The sequence below is a fragment of the Cydia fagiglandana genome, chromosome 2 (genome assembly GCF_963556715.1).
Source record: "Cydia fagiglandana chromosome 2, ilCydFagi1.1, whole genome shotgun sequence".
NCBI classification, from domain to species: Eukaryota; Metazoa; Arthropoda; class Insecta; order Lepidoptera; family Tortricidae; genus Cydia; species Cydia fagiglandana.
The window spans coordinates 12,343,883-12,360,159 of record NC_085933.1 but is presented as its reverse complement, the minus strand read 5'-3'; the positions used below and the strand labels follow the sequence as shown (position 1 = coordinate 12,360,159).

The 16,277-nt window shown below is 36.8% G+C and overlaps 2 protein-coding genes across 3 annotated transcripts in view; one reads left to right on the top strand and one right to left on the bottom strand.

Moving 5' to 3' along the window:
- The window catches only part of LOC134676421 (vacuolar protein sorting-associated protein 4), a 517,731-nt gene that overhangs the window by 441,112 nt on the left and 60,342 nt on the right, over positions 1-16,277 (top strand). The window lies entirely within an intron of this gene.
- LOC134675916 (NADP-dependent malic enzyme-like) overlaps positions 12,172-16,277 on the bottom strand; it is a 31,309-nt gene continuing 27,203 nt past the window's right edge. Inside the window, exons 12-13 of one of the 2 annotated variants that reach the window (XR_010099819.1) lie at positions 13,560-15,507; positions 12,172-13,369 (exon numbers count right to left, since the gene is read on the bottom strand). Coding sequence is in view for 1 of the 2 variants with exons in the window: in XM_063534264.1 (XP_063390334.1) it covers positions 15,347-15,507 (161 nt within the window). In the remaining variant the exon portion in view is untranslated. Of the gene's footprint in view, positions 15,508-16,277 lie in introns of both variants that reach the window. The other variant, XM_063534264.1, reaches the window with a different exon arrangement.

The window sequence follows — 16,277 nt, the reverse complement described above, 5'->3', positions numbered from 1 at the left end:
GTAATTCTTGACAGGTAATGAGTTATATGTCGGAATTTCGTGACAATTGTAGTGTTTCTTGTGACAATTGTCATAAACTTAGCAAGAGAAATATCTGTTTTTTTCCGATATCATAAAGTTTTTTTAATAATACAATGATGGTGGCAAACAGGAATACGGCCCGCCCGATGGTATGCGGTAACCGTAGTTCATGGATGCCTGTGACGTCAGCAACAGTGATTTTACAATTCGTCGCACCTGTCACGTTGGTGAACCGGCTACTAATTATAAAACCAATATGCTAATGTCAGGGCAATTACGGAGATAGAAGTTAGATAATTAGAGGCCAAAATTCACAACTCAGAATAGCGCCAGAAACTTTTACATAGGTAGGCGGCAATTATTGCCGAGCACGGTTTACCTACTCGTAGTTCGGCTTTCAGTAATTATACCTTATTTTAATTCTAAATGTCATATTTAGAATGATTCACAAATTGAAAATGGTGAAAAATAAGGATACCTACTAAATACTCCTTAATAAGGGGCCCACTGATTAACAGTCCGCCGGACGGTATCGGCCTGTAAGTTAGAACAAAATTTTGACAGTTCCGAACAACTGACAGGCCGATACCGTCCGGCGGACTGTTAATCAGTGGGCCCCTTAAAAATATGTGTGATACTTATAATGTACTGCAAGTACCCCGGCTTCGCACAGGTTAACTAATTATACACCTAAACCTTCCTCAAGAACCACTCCTATAGGTGTTAACCGCATGAAAATCTGTTCAGTAGTTTTTATGTTTTTCGCGATAAAACATACAAACACACAAACGAACAGACGTGGCGGGGGACTTTATTATGTAAGGCAGCGGTCGGCAACCTTTTAGTAGCCAAGGGCCACATAGTAGTTAACGAAGTTGACGCGGGCCGCACTTTGGTAATATTTGTGACTTTAGCAGACATTGTCGTTTGTCAATATTACGTACAAAATAGCCAGGGAGGCCACAAGCGAGAGGTTCGCGGGTCGCATGCGGCCCGCGGGCCACCGGTTGCCGACCGCTGATGTAAGGTGTAGTACAACACAGGTTGTTATACTTGTTATTTATAAAACAGAATTATTCAGAGCGATTTCAGACAATGAAATCAGGCACAGGCTACGCGGTTAGGCATGCCGACTTTGAGTAACTGCCGTATTCGAACTTCAAGATATTCACAAGAGACGACACGTACTAGATCCATTCTAAATACGTTAGTTTATATATCAACTAGTTCTCTTTTGCAGCGCAATTCGGGCAACCAATGTCACTTTTACGTTAGATAGAGTAAGATATCTATTAGATGTGAATTGGCTCTCTAAGTCATATCGTGTGGAAATCGTTCAAGAGTATCTCCAGAATCGCGCAAATGTCAAATTTGACAGGTTAGATCTTAAACATATCGTTATCGACGTTATCGTATCTTGGTGATGTCTAAAAGATGTCTAATAGATGTCTATTTCAAAATCCGAATCGGGTCCAAAGTATCGGCAGGTATTAGGTTAGTCATAAATTTTATGACAATCCCGGTGCAGCGAAATGTTTTATTAGAGTCAATAACAGTAACCTTCATTTTATTATATCTTTAGAATATATTTAGTTCCCCTACTTCCCCTACATTCCAACCAAAATTGCAAAAGCACTACAGGGTTATTTGCAAAAAAATACAGAGTTAAAGACCTATAATTTGTCTTACGTTAATTTATTCCATCGTGTTACGAAAATTAAGCCGTCCTTTTAACTACACCCATTTTTTTGCAATTCAACCATATAATGAGATTTTCAGCCCATATTTTTTTATGAAGAAGAAAAAGAGCACCGCCATACATCATTTTCAAGCTCGTCATTTTTATCAAAATTCAGTGTAGGTACCTATACACAATTAAGTAAGTACCTATACGTATAAATAAATAAATAAATATTATAGGGCATTTTTTTTACACAAATTGACTAAGCCCCACGGTAAGCTCAAGAAGGCTTGTGTTGTGGGTACTCAGACAACGATATATATAATATATAAATACCTAAATACATAAAAAACAACCATGACTCAGGAACAAAATATCTGTATCCTAATACATACTTACCAGGATTCGAACCCGGGACCATCGGCTTCATAGGCAGGGTCACTACCCACTAGGCCAGACCGGTCGTCAATATAGTAAGTATATAACAATATTGCAGTGAATATAAAATCAAATGTTTACGAACGATGGGTGACTTGCATGAGACTGAAAAAAACACTTGGATAGAAGTAAAAAAATAAGACAAATCCAGATGCAAACCCGACAAACGTCGTGCCGTGCCGCTGCTCTTATCTCGCAGCGTTTCCGACGTCAGAGCTTCATTTCAGGAAGACATTTATCACAGCATTTATCGACTTGTACAAATGTAATTTATTTCCCACTAAACTACTGTAATAAAATTATGTAATTAAATATTGGTAAGAAAGTAAAAACAGTTAATTATATTTACATTCCACAGGTTCCATCCATTCTGAGAATGTTAAATTTCTAGTTTTGTAATTCACGGTATACATATTTCTTTTAGTAATTCCCTTCGAGCAACAACGGCTTCCGATACATCGGAAGTAATTCCCCTTTTATTAAATAAAATATTCTGCTTTCTGGAAGAACTACGTATATTTCTTAGATATGTAATACATTTTTTTTAAACATGCGCGATGCGTGCCACCGAGTTTCTTGTGCCAGTATCTTCTCGCGGCTGTGGTGTAGGGTACTACACCACACCGGGTAGGGTAAACCGGGGTACTTTTTTGACATTCATAAGTGAATTTTAATAATCCCAAACTTGAAGAATAAACTTTCCTTTAAAATTTACTAAACAAAATATAGATTTAAACAATACCTACTGTGGATAGAGGTATGGACTAAAGTTCGTAAACCCTAGGTTGAAATCAAATTTTAGAATGCCATATTATGGCAGTCACTTTCGTAAATATTCTTGGGATTAGTTGCCAAGCGGACCCCAGGCGGGAGCTCATGGGTCATGGGAATGAGCCGTGACAAAAAGCCGGAACAACGCGAGGAAGATGATGATATTCAGAAAAATAGGATAAGTAACGAAAGAGAATTTATACCTTATTAGGTATCCCAAATACCATTAATAATTTATTCGTTGCAACTATGATGTTACTCGTACAGATATTGATTGGCACTTGGCACCTAAAACATCTGTACCTAATAGGCAACGGGTACCTAAGTATTTGTTGGAATGTTGCCACGGTGCTCTGAATAACAAAGATTGCACGTGCACGATGTACCTACGAGTACGTGCCGTAGTGGTGACAGTAACTTTACCGTAATCGCAACTCGTTCAATCTGTAAATCCTGGGCTCTAAAGGGTCAAATGGTCCTTGCATCGCCACTTACGTCAGAGTCACGCCCACTACTACAGTTTATGGACCCAACACGTAAACTGAAAATGGAGATAATCTTTATGCGAGGGGCGGCGAGGATTATTTACTACTCTAACGCTCCCTAGGGTACGACGCCCCTGAAACCGTCACACTTTATACATTAGTAGCACTATCATACGTAAGATTAAATTAACTTAACACAGGAGCTAGTTATTAAAGTTTCTTGTTTGCAACTTATTATTTAGTGGAAAAGTTTGTCAGTTTAAGGTCCCTTATTTTTGAAAGTTTTAGACCTAACTAACATTATTCAATAAACTTTGCAGATTGTAATTATAATTTTGTAATAATAATTCAGTTGCGAAGCTGCAAAAACTACCAATATAGAATTCATAGGCGTTTTTATTTTGGTATATGTTGTATTCATTGTTTATAGGTAAGTATAGTACAGTCATCAGCAATAGTATCTTACACAACTAGGGCCGCAAAAATATATGACGCGCTCTTATTGCGCTCCAAATACGTTTTTTTTTTTTTAGTTGTGTAAGATACTATTGCTGATGACTGTACCTACGATAGTTAGCACAAAACCCTCTGTGCATGAATCAGACTAGCACATGATCGGTTTTTTGTTTTTTAGTATTTGTAGGATTCTGTAGAAGTGGGAAGTTCTAGGTTAATCAGGCATTTAGCGCGATTAACATTTGAAGTGTAACTAAGTACCTAATGATGAATAATAATGCAGTTGAGAATATTTAATAAGTCTAGAAAATTTTTCAATATGACTTCTCATAATGCGGAGTTCTTTATAATACTAAATTGTAATAAGGGCATTCAATCTCCAGATGTCTCATTAAAAAATATAATAAGTACCTACTTACTCTTATTTGTTCCCATTCCCACCCAATGCCTTCTGACGGCTGACGGTTAACTACCATTTAGCACTGAGAATACTTAACCCAATTAAGGTAAAAAGTCCCTTTAACTATAGTTAAACGCTTTGTAGGTCAATTAATAGATGCCTAGATTCATTAACAGGATTTAAGCTTTGGAAAAATATTTTTACTACACGTGGGCAAAGACTGAGTTGTAGATTATTTTGCAACCCTACTTTGATACGGTTAGATTCAATATACATATCTTAGACCAGGGGTTCCCAAACCATACGCCGCGGCGCCCTGGGGTGCCGTAGACAGTAGATAGGGGCGCCATGAGGCAATCCTCCTTACCATGTTAACTGATATATTTCGAATAGCCTAGCTAGGTTAGGGCGCGTCGCCGAAATTTTAAACTTGCAAGTGCGCCGCGGACTGAAAAAGATTGGGAACTCCTGTCTTATAACCATTTGTACTGACTGCCTTGAGGAAAACGTTCTCAGCTTGCTTGCAACCAGCCACATGGTTTTTAAGGTGCAGTGGGTTCAACCAGTACTTTTAGAAATTTATGAAGGTAAATGTGAAAAATGTATGATTTTATACCAGTTGCGGTGGAGACTGCAGTACCTTAGGGTGCGTAGGTACACACAAACTCCATGTGGGAATTGGGTCGGTGACTGTCCTGAGAGATAGGAGTTGCGATCCTCGCTCCAGATCATACCTGGTCCAACAGATCTCCTTGGCTAAATCAACGTTGACGTTGACGTTTGGGCCGGCTGCGCCTACGCCTAGCCTAGCCTACCTAACCTACCATAAGCCTAGTTTAATTTATTATAATTCAGAGCCCACTGTGTCCCACAGATGGGCAAAGGACCCACTGTGTCCCACGGAGGGGGGAGGCCCCTCTTCTACCACTTGTCTTTGTTTGGTGCTAAATCTGGCCAGCCTCTCAAGAAGGAGTCCAAGTTATCCCGCCATCGCCGACGAGGCCTGCCAGCTCCCCTATTAGACTCGTGGGGCTCCCACTCTTTGGTTAACTTGGCCCACAAGTCGTCCGGCATTCGGCAGACATGACCAGCCCAGTCCCATTTTAACTTAGCCGCTTTCCGAGCGACGTCTATTATTAGAGTCTTACAGCGCAGCGTGGTAGTGCTTCGGACTCGATCCCTTAATTTTACACCTAATATGCTGCGCTCCATAGCTCTCTGGCATTTGGACTTCTGAGCTTCCGTCAACGACCAGGTTTGAGCACTGTGCTGCAGGTGAGAACTAGTAGTAGTAGTTTTAGTCGATATTAAACTTTCGTGAGACATATGTCGTTATTGGCGTCATGTTTTGGGCTCGTCGGGGGTCCTTCCTCAGGCTCGAGTGCTCGCGGCGACTGCAACTCGACTGCAACATGTCGCCAATAGCGACTAAAAATTCAAGTGAGTGAAACCGTTGTCGTCTAAACAGTAATTTTATTAGTGGTTAAAATTGACAAAGGCTGTTGCGGATGGCATCATTTATAACATAAGGTGACGAAACCTGTAGCTGATTTACTTTTGTGTCCACTTGACGAAGCCTGCGTAGCTGATCACGAACTATGCATATGCATGGACTTTATATTTACTACTTTATATTGCTTACCAGAAAATTAAACAACAAAAATTATGTAAACCTACTGTAGAATATATGATGTGAGAGGGTTGAGATATAAACCCAGCGAAGTAAGACAAGTGTGTTGATGTATGGCTGCTAGTGCCGGCGTGCTCTTTGCTCCACTACGAAATACCGAATTCAATTTACAGAGGCGCTTCACTTCACTTGAAGTATTCTTCAGAATACTAAATGTTGGGAAGTTTTGATATAAGTTACGTGAATTATTTGTTTGCGTGGTCTCTCAGGTATGAAACTTGCCTACCTAGATGAAGGAACTGTAACAAGCAGAGTCTTTCTTGAATACAAACAACACTACGAGTATATAGGTACAGTCAGCAGCAGAAGTTGCTAAGCGGGCGAGGTGTTCAAAATTACCTTGACACGCTCTTATTCTTTTAACAATAAAGTCGCGTCAAGATCATTTTGAACACTTGGCGTATAGCAACTTCTGCTGCTGACTGTACCAGTGTTCATTGCAAAGCAAACTGAAAAATAGTACCTACTTTAACTAAATTACTTACCAAAGATTATTCTTTCATGCATTTCGACTTCGACAGGCTAAAGCAAGCCAGCGTAAACAACAAATACAATTTTTAATAAAACATATAATTCATCCTCAAAAGTATGTAAATATTGTAAATAATTAAGGTATATCAACACAAGCAGCAAGTTACTTAGTAAATGTCGGTTTAAGAGCCATCGCTCAGGGGTTCCGGTTTTAGACAGAACTATTAAATATGTACGGCATGAACAGACACGCCATACGTGAATAATAGAGAACACTTCTAAGCCGTTGCTTTTTTGACAAGCAAAAGTAAAGTAAAAGAGCATACTGCAATTTCACAGCAAGGCTTAGGCCAAAAGCTGTACGATGAAGTAAATTTTCGTCAAATATTCACGGCGCCATTGTGCAAGTGACTACAGAAACATCTATTCTAGTCTAGACTGGACAGCGTTGTTATTATTTTCGGGTTTTTTAATCGATTCTGCTATTGCAAAGTAAATTAACTGCTTTTTGAACATTGGAGTATTGTAAGTAGTACTTGGGTGAGGTGAACTAACTTTTTGGATAGGTACTTATTTTCTTTCGGATATCAAAACTTATAAATCGATTTATGGTTCATAATAAATTACGAAGTGCTTTAATTAGTTAAATCTCACCTATTAAACGCCTAAAACATTCTTTCATTTATCAAAAAATGGATTATTCCCACTACTTATAGTTCGTTGTTTTAGCATTAGAAAGAACTTGCAAGAAGGTAAGCGATCTTGACATGTCTATTAATTGAAAAACGCTATTTAAAAAATAGCAACTATTACTTATGAAAGCAGAAGAATATAAATGATCGTATTAGATTCATAATTGTTACATATTTGCCGTGACTTATTTTTTAAAAACGTGTTTATCAATAAAAAGACACATCAAGATTGTTTACCTTATTTCTAATGCTAAAAAAAACGAAGTATAGTTACCACCAAGTTGTAGGAACAACTACTTATGCTATGAATAGTTCGCCAAAAATAAATTGGCAGTTTCATACCTAAATTCCGGCTGATATGATGGCGCTGATATCTATGGGACAGCCAAATTTTATTTCGCGATTTCCACATTGTAGCCATAATAAAAGTTGTTCCATCCTGATGTTTAACTTCGTCATTACGTTACACTGATTTAAAAAGTAAAAATATGTGACACTCACAAATCAATTGGTACACTTGTAGGTACACTAGGTACACTTTGTTCATAGCGACACCTTATTCCAGAACTTCAAGTCGTTTGGAATTCAGAACGTGTCAAGGAAACACTTGTACCAGACTGTTCCAATTTAAATAGCTCTTAAATGTCGCAACGCCACTGCCCGGAAATGTCGCAATAGTTGGTCTAAATCAAGTCTAAAGAGTAGCGACTTTTTATATAGGTACACAATACACATGAACCCAAAGTATGGGAACAGGGATGAATAGATATAAAAATCGGGAATGACATTTACCGGATCATTTTGATTTTTTACCGCATACTTGGTTTCTTTGCTTGTTTGAGGCTCTGGTAAAAGTGCCGCCTACAGCAAACCATGGCTGTTTAAATAACCCATTATTAGGAATTACTAAATAATATAACAGTAGCCCCCTACTGTATAATTATTGGCCACTACATACCTACCTAGTATTATACCTACTTAGTATTGGCTTATTTCAATTTTTTTTAAGTGGCTAATTACTATGTATAGGCCAAGGCCAATAACTAGAGTAGGTATAGCAAATAGCAGTCAACCTATACATATTGCTAAATAAATAAAACTATTTTTTTCTCACTATAATCAGTTACAATTGTATACTTTATTTAACATGCTGCAGGTAAAAAATATATTCATTATTTTCAATAATATACCTTTGTTATATTTAAGGTATCTATCTAAGTAAGTCGATTCACCAAAAACGTATGTCGATTAAACAAATAAATAAATAAATTTATTACAAGTGGATATGCCACGATGGCACTCAGTCAGCCATTTTGTCCCTGATAGCTATGGTGAGTCGATAGTAGTTCTAACGCTATAATATTAGCTAGGTAACTCTTATTTAATACCAGAAACAACCTCTCAGGCCAATTCAAATTTCAAGTCATAGGATTAGTATCATAATTTTGAAATCTGAATTGCTTCTTATTTACGTAATGTCTAATCGGCTAATACATAAAACGTATAAAATTAACTAAAACTACGTACGAGCTAAATGTTCATCTTCATAGTTATTTTTTGTCTCCAGATTTCTTAGTACTGAAAAGAAAATAACCTTTAGTAAGCTGCCACTTTCCTATCTCAGTATAGGTACAGTCAAGGGTTGACTCGATATTTACGTAAGTACGACTGTACATTAGGGTTATTGCGTCAGTTTACCGTTCAGTGCCTGTTTCCGTCCACTTGGCGCAGTTGCTATACAAAGAATTTTGCGTATATTTTGAATATACAGGCATATGATATATTCAAATTATACGCAATTAAGTAGCAACTACGCCAAGTAGACGGAAACAGGCACTGGACGGTAAACTGATGCAATGACCCTACATAGGTTTGACTTGACTATAGTCAGCTCAACGTAAGAACCATGTTTGACGGTTATGTTTTGCCCCTGATAATAAAAATAAATAAAGGAAAAATTAATAATAAGTAGGTAAATAGATGAAAATACTAAATTTCCCTACCACCTACAAAGGTAGTTTAGTAGGTTACTTTGCTACTTAAAATCCTGTGTGAAAAAGTGATTTCGATTCGATGGACCTTAGGCGAATAATAGGTACAAGTAGGTAACTGTAAAGTGGTTGGTTGTATGTAAGCTAGTGCTATCAGACATTTACCATAACCGACACCATTATAATAAATAGGGCATACTTTCGTTAAATATATTCCAACGTTCTTCTTCTTCATTCGTCTTCCAATGATCTATGTTATAGTTCGTAGTTTTGTACTTGAGCCCGAGCTAATCCTATTGTCTATTGTTAAGTAAAACCGCTCGTGCCACGTGCCACAACCACCTGCATAAAAACCTGCGTAATTCGGTTACTGAGTGCCGGCGAGTCGAACACTACAGAACCAGTCTAAAATGTGTCATCGAGATGCGTAACAAAGGCGCGTTATCGGAGAGCGCACCTACACTGGTTTTTTGAGCGTTGGACTAGCCCGCGCTCAGGTGCCAAATAGAATGAGTATGACCCTTTTTTGCAGGTAAGTAGCACGTGCGGTTTTACTTAACAATAGTTAATAGGATTAGCCGCCGGGCTCTGTTACAAAACTACGAACTATACACGAGGTGTTGGTAATACAATATACAGCCAAAAAAGAGTAGAAATTGATAATCGGCCAAGAGCATGTCGGGCCACGGAGCCATGTTCAGTGTAGGGTTTCGTAGTTTCCATTTTGTCAAAATAGGCCAAACGGGCGCTATTAGTATAAGTATCATAAGGGAGTACCTTTGCAGCGCTTTGTACATTACGTCTTTTTACTAAGAAAAGAAAAGAAGATGTTTTGCAATAACTCACAAACGACTAGACCGATCATGTTCGCTATAGTTTTCATTGAAAGTATTTATTAAGCTCGTGTTTCACAATTTTTTTCATATTTATTGGACTCGTGGTTCAAAAGTTAGAGGGGGGGACACATATTTTTTTTTTTCGGAGCGCATATTTCCTAAAATATCAACTATATCAAAAAATGGTCTTAGGAGACCCTTATTCATTTTGTCCTATCCAACGATACCCCACACTATTGGAACAAGAAAAAAAAAACTTTTTGTATGGGACGTCGTCGTATATTTAAGAGTTAAACTCTTGTCGGTGTAGCTCTCTCCATTTGACTCTATCCAGGGCCGCCTCCTTGATTTCCTTATACGACATGCATGGGACGTACCCTTAAAAAAATGTTTTTTGTACTTTTTATTTTACCGTTCTGTCGCAATGCACGATTTATGTATCCATGCCAAATTGCAGCTTTCTAGCACTAACGATCACGGAGCAAAGCCTCGGACAGACAGACAGACAGACAGACAGACAGACAGACAGACAGACAGACAGACAGACAGACCTGGCGAAACTATAAGGGTTTCTAGGCGACTACAATACCCTAAAAAGTGGTGTGGCCTTTCAAATCAATATACCTATATAAAGAGAACGGGACGACACTACAGTGTTGCCACTTTTTAATTTCTACTCTTTTGCCACGCTGTATATATATCTACTGACAAACAAAAGAAACCTACTTTATGTAATTATGGGCCACTTCATTGACGGTCTTCAGTTTCACTTCAGGCTCCTTTTTGTATATGAATACATCCGGAACGACTGGCTCGTACTTGTAGTTGAATAACCTTTTTACCATGAAATCCTTCGTTTCTTCTTGTGTTTTAGGTTTCGGTAAGAAGGAAGCTATACCTACAATAATATACTTATATTGAATGCAGTGACAAGCATAAACAGCCGGCTGGAAAGTACAGCGACGTCAAACCAGGGACCGATACCGGTATGTTTTTCATACAAACTAATCGGTATTGAATTTCGGTATCTCAGTTGTTTATGTATATTTTTGTATTTAATTTAGCTTATCTGATCAATCCTTCCCTTAAAAATCCTTACCTTTAAGTATTACACTATATTCTAGAATGAAAAAAAATATTGTGAATGCTATGTGATATTTTGATTTTTAGTTATACTGGTAACGGTCACGGAATGAAACTACGCACCGGCGCACCTTTTAATATTAAACTGAATAGGGACCGTGCACGTTGGAGGGTCTGCCATCTGGTGTCTTAAATCGGAAACTTAAACTTGAAATTGACACTTCACGCCAAAGCAGGTGCTGTCCTCTACAGTGCACGCACGCTCCCTTACGCGTTATCGGTTATGCCATCTTGTGGCTTAAATCGGAAACTTAAACTTGGCATTTACCTACACTTTGCGCCAATAAACAAGGGGCTCCTGTGCTTTCAATTTATGCACACTCCTTATGGCTCCTCTACACGATGGGCCAACGCCGGCCACTCCAAAGGGACGCAGCCATGCGGTAGAATGAGATAGCAATATCACTTGCTCCCTCTAACGCATAAATGCGTCCCTTGGAGTGGCCGGCGTTGGCCCATCGTGTAGAGGAGCTATTATATTAAGGTTAAGACGGTGGTACCGGACCGCGACCATGGTAAGGTCTGCTTATGTCATTCTCGTTTTCTACTCGGGCCTCATTCATCGGGTTTATTCCCCAGTTTAGCTATGCAAAGCAGGTTTTTTGTTGCAAGAAGAGACTTTTTAGGTGATTTAAAGTCTAGTCTATATATTAGGCTTTTCTTTTCGCAACTTTCCATACTTAGATAATTACAGATGTAGTGCATAACTGTTTTCCATCGTATTTTCTCGGAAACGTTTGTATTTGTCATGCTAGTTCAGTCAATGTCAGTCAGTACTGTGCTTTTTGTACCCAACTGACTGAAATTAGCAAGACACGTTCGTAAGTTTCCGTGAAAATAATTTTACCTATGCACGTCATACGTCATAATTATAAATATCCCGAACAATATGTTATAGAAAGGCCTTGGCACACCGGCGTTTATTATAATCTGCTTTATTATGATGATGATGATGATGATGATGATGATATCCAGCTGTTATCCCTCATCAGGGACATAGGGCTCTCATACTTAATTAATAATAATAATAATTTAAAATAAAGGTAAAATAGATACATTAGATACCACATAAATTATCTACAAAATTAAACAACAATTATCGTTTAGAACATGTTTATTTAGTAACATTCATAATTGTATGCAACAATTTTCAACTATACAGACCTAAACAATAAACCTGCGATAAAATTGCAAAAGAGGTATATGTAAAATAATTCATAAAATTGATCTACATCGCTATACTGTAAATAGGACCCTGGTGTAAGTCCGAAATGATTAATTGACGTAAAAACAAGTGAATGTTGCCTATACATTGGCTGGCTTCACCACGTTTATGAAATATTTTTTCGATTTTAATTCCTTGATGCCAATTACATGCAAACCGTCGTCGATGCAAAACAAATTCTAGAAAGACGTTCAGTTACATAATATTATCATACATCGTCACAGCAACATATCACTTTGTATCGACAGATACGAACCTAATTAAAAATAAATTATGACATTGTAATACTTACAAATACGTTAAAGAGGTAAATGTTTCGCCCTGCGAAAAACAAGTCTCACTGTTGTCAAATACTGAACATAAAAAATAATACTAAACGAAATCAGATTCGTAATTTTTATAACTAACATGAATTTACACTATACATTACGTGTGTAACTAATGTTATAATGTATTTTCGTACGTAGCGATTAGGTTCTAGCACTACTCGAATACGCTCATGAAAACTAAATAGCGAGTGCGGAAGTAGGAAAAATGAGTCTAGCTTAGTAGATGACTACGTATATGATGAATTGATGATATTCTTTGCTTTACATGATTGTGTATGACACTTTAACATTGAAACACTTTTTTGTTATAATATTGAGACCGCTTCTGTGTTTGCTTTAGGATAAATGTGTATTTGTATCACTTACATATTATGCGTTTTGGTATACTTGATATACATACTTGTAACACTGATTTTCAGTAAGGCAAATACTTTGTTTAGGCTCCTCCCTCTCTTTTCACAATTGAAAAGAGCTGGGAGGTGCGAGAATCCCACATACCGTACCATACGGGGGACGATCCGTAACAGCGTAAGAGTAACCCACATCGACAAAAAAAAGGCAAACACTTTGGATACCTAAATAGTAAATCTATTTAACCGAAGAAATAAATAAATAGGTAAATTAAACATAAAGATATGTAAAATAATAAATAATAACAACGCGTTCGAGTAGTGGAGACAATTCAGTGCATTATGTCATTAGTGTTTAATATAGGTCCCACCAGACAAAAAACGTTTAACCTTTTGGACGCCAATGACTGATATATCCGCACCGCAGGTCCAACGCCAAAGACTGATTAATCGGTCACAAACCACAGAGCCACATAGACCTACGTGCATATGTATAAAGTTCAATTTCAGTTTTGACACTTCGGTGACGTGGCGGCTGAGTGACAGCTTTTGTGTTTGACACGGCGTCGAAAAGGTTAACAGAAACTAAAAAAAATACGATTATTTGTATTTGTTTTGATGTCAACACCGGTAAATACTTATATTTTACCAATTAGGTAGTGAGTCACAATAAATATTTATAACATAAATTGTAGATATTTATGACATTATTTCGGTGATAGCTATATTTATTCTTAGAATTGATAATAACTAATAATTATCATCGTACCACCACGCTCCGCGATTGTTGCGCCATTTAGGGTCCTAGCTAAATTGGTTGTTAAATACTTACGCTATAGAATTTCTAATCTAGCAAGAACTCTAAATGGCATAACAATGCCGTGTGGTGACTGTACACTGGCGTCCAGAAGTGCATCGACATTTTTCGACCGTTATACTAAGGCATTACGGTCGACATCTACTCATACACTTTTGAACACCACTGTACCTATGCATGAATACAAGACAGGAATTACGTTTTCTATTAAATGAGACCTTGATAATAATATAATGACATTTACGAACGAATGCTGTGTGATATTTGCTAATAAAACTTGTTTTTTATATCGTCGTTACCAGATATACCTAGCACTGAACAAGGAAACATAAATATTTCCTTTCGATGACGAAACTTGTAGCAAAAATAACAAAATGCATTAAACACATGACGACCTGATTGTTTCACGACATTTTTATGCTGCAGTGACTAGAGTTTTCTTTTTAAGGTCATATTTACTATGTATTACCTATTGTTTTCATAACGCTCACAACATTCATCAGAATGAAATGTATTTTGATGATGAAATAATGACGTACGTCACATAATCGTAAAGTTTATACAATTACACACATTCAAATAATGTTAATGGTTTTACAAACGTGATAGTTAAAAGGTACTTAATAAATATTCAATAACATTCCATTTAGTCAAAAATAAAACAAGAATAAATTCTACATCCGATTTCAACTATGAACATGAAATACTAAGTACTTTTTGAAATACTATGTATTGTTTAATAATATTTATGTGTAGGTAATCGAAGCTGGTACGAATCCCATCTAGCGCGTTACTACAAATACTATACTATATTTCTGTTAAAGTTTAATGTGTTTGATTTGTAACATACTTACATGCAGCCTTCACGGCATTCATACCGCAAAAAGTATGGTTACCTCGATTAAAAATCCCTTTACTCTAATTACGGTCAAGATTATCGTGTCGATATGTCGATAACGACAATGTAAAGCCATATTTAACTCGTGACACCACGCCACAGTAAGAGAAATGTTCCTACTATGTTTGAGCAGCGTGAGGCATATCTTACATTTTTTTATTAGTCGGAATCAGACGAAAGCGTCTGTCTTCAGGATCGTACAGCGAAAGACAAAACGGAGCTTTAAATAAATTTATAAATAAATAATTCCTTGAAATAAATTAACTTGGATCAATAAAATTACTTAACTAGTAGCGCGCTAGTTGGAAGACGTAGCTTAGAAAGGCATCACGATATCGTGAATATACACATACACATATTTGAACTTTTTTTCCTAATACTACAAACTTCTGCAAGTGCTAGTATACATAGGAACAACTAGTTTACTACTTGAAAATAAATACTTACATATAAAGGTTACTTGTACTGGGTACTTTTTTTAAATTAGTAAATGGGTAATACTTTTCATGTAAGTCATTGGGTATATGTACGTACCGCATTTTCATGATTGATTCGCTATTGTCTTATCATTACTTTATGCTGATGCGAAACATGTTACTGAAAAGTGAGAGATGACAAGTAAACCGGTCAGTTTTTAACATGTTTACCGTGTTTAGATGTTTTTGGGAACGGGTTGAATAGGTCGGACGTTGAAGGTTTCTTCGGGTTTCCACTGCCATACTTCCGGCATCGAGCTCTCGTAGTTAAAATCGTAGATTTGGCTTTCGACGTGTTTGGACAGGTCTTTTGGTTCTGGATACAATGACGCTAAACCTGTAATGTAATTACAGATATATAGAGGAAAATCGGAGTACTTTAATATTTCACTAATATATAGATACTAAAAATTGTAATAAAGTTACCTACAGATACAAAAAATATTCATGTAAACCATTATCTACGCGGTTCCTATCAATTTTGACAACACTTTCGACTGATCTACACTACAATACCTAACAGTTACAATCTACTCAACAAAATTATACAAAAATGAGAGATATTTTTTGTTGGAACAAGTTACAAACAAACAAAAAAGAAAACAAACCATCACATCCGATAAAAAAATATCTTCACACACTGAGAAAAATGGTTAAAACACATTTTATAATAAGTAAGAAAAACGATTTGAAATAGTTATAAAAAAACTGTCGTGCAGTCCGGCTGATTTTTCGTTTATAAAAGAATTATATGCTTATATTTTCATTTGGTTCATCTAAAACAAATTAGTTATGAATTATATATGTACTATAACTTGGTGTCTGACATTGAAGATATTTAAGTTTAGTATTTAACCTAAATTAGGCAAACACATGCAAAACTCTTCATGGACAGAATTTTAATATTTATTTTACATACACATGACAGTCAACGATTTATAAAAAAATATCGACGTAAAAATTGGTACCATTAAACTAACTCTCTCCTATGAATTTCAGGCAAACCGAATAATGCGCGCATTTAAATGCTTTAGAAGTTTAGACTAATACTTGTATCCACAAAATCTGACACATGCGCTTCCATTGGTACAAGTTACAGACCACCTC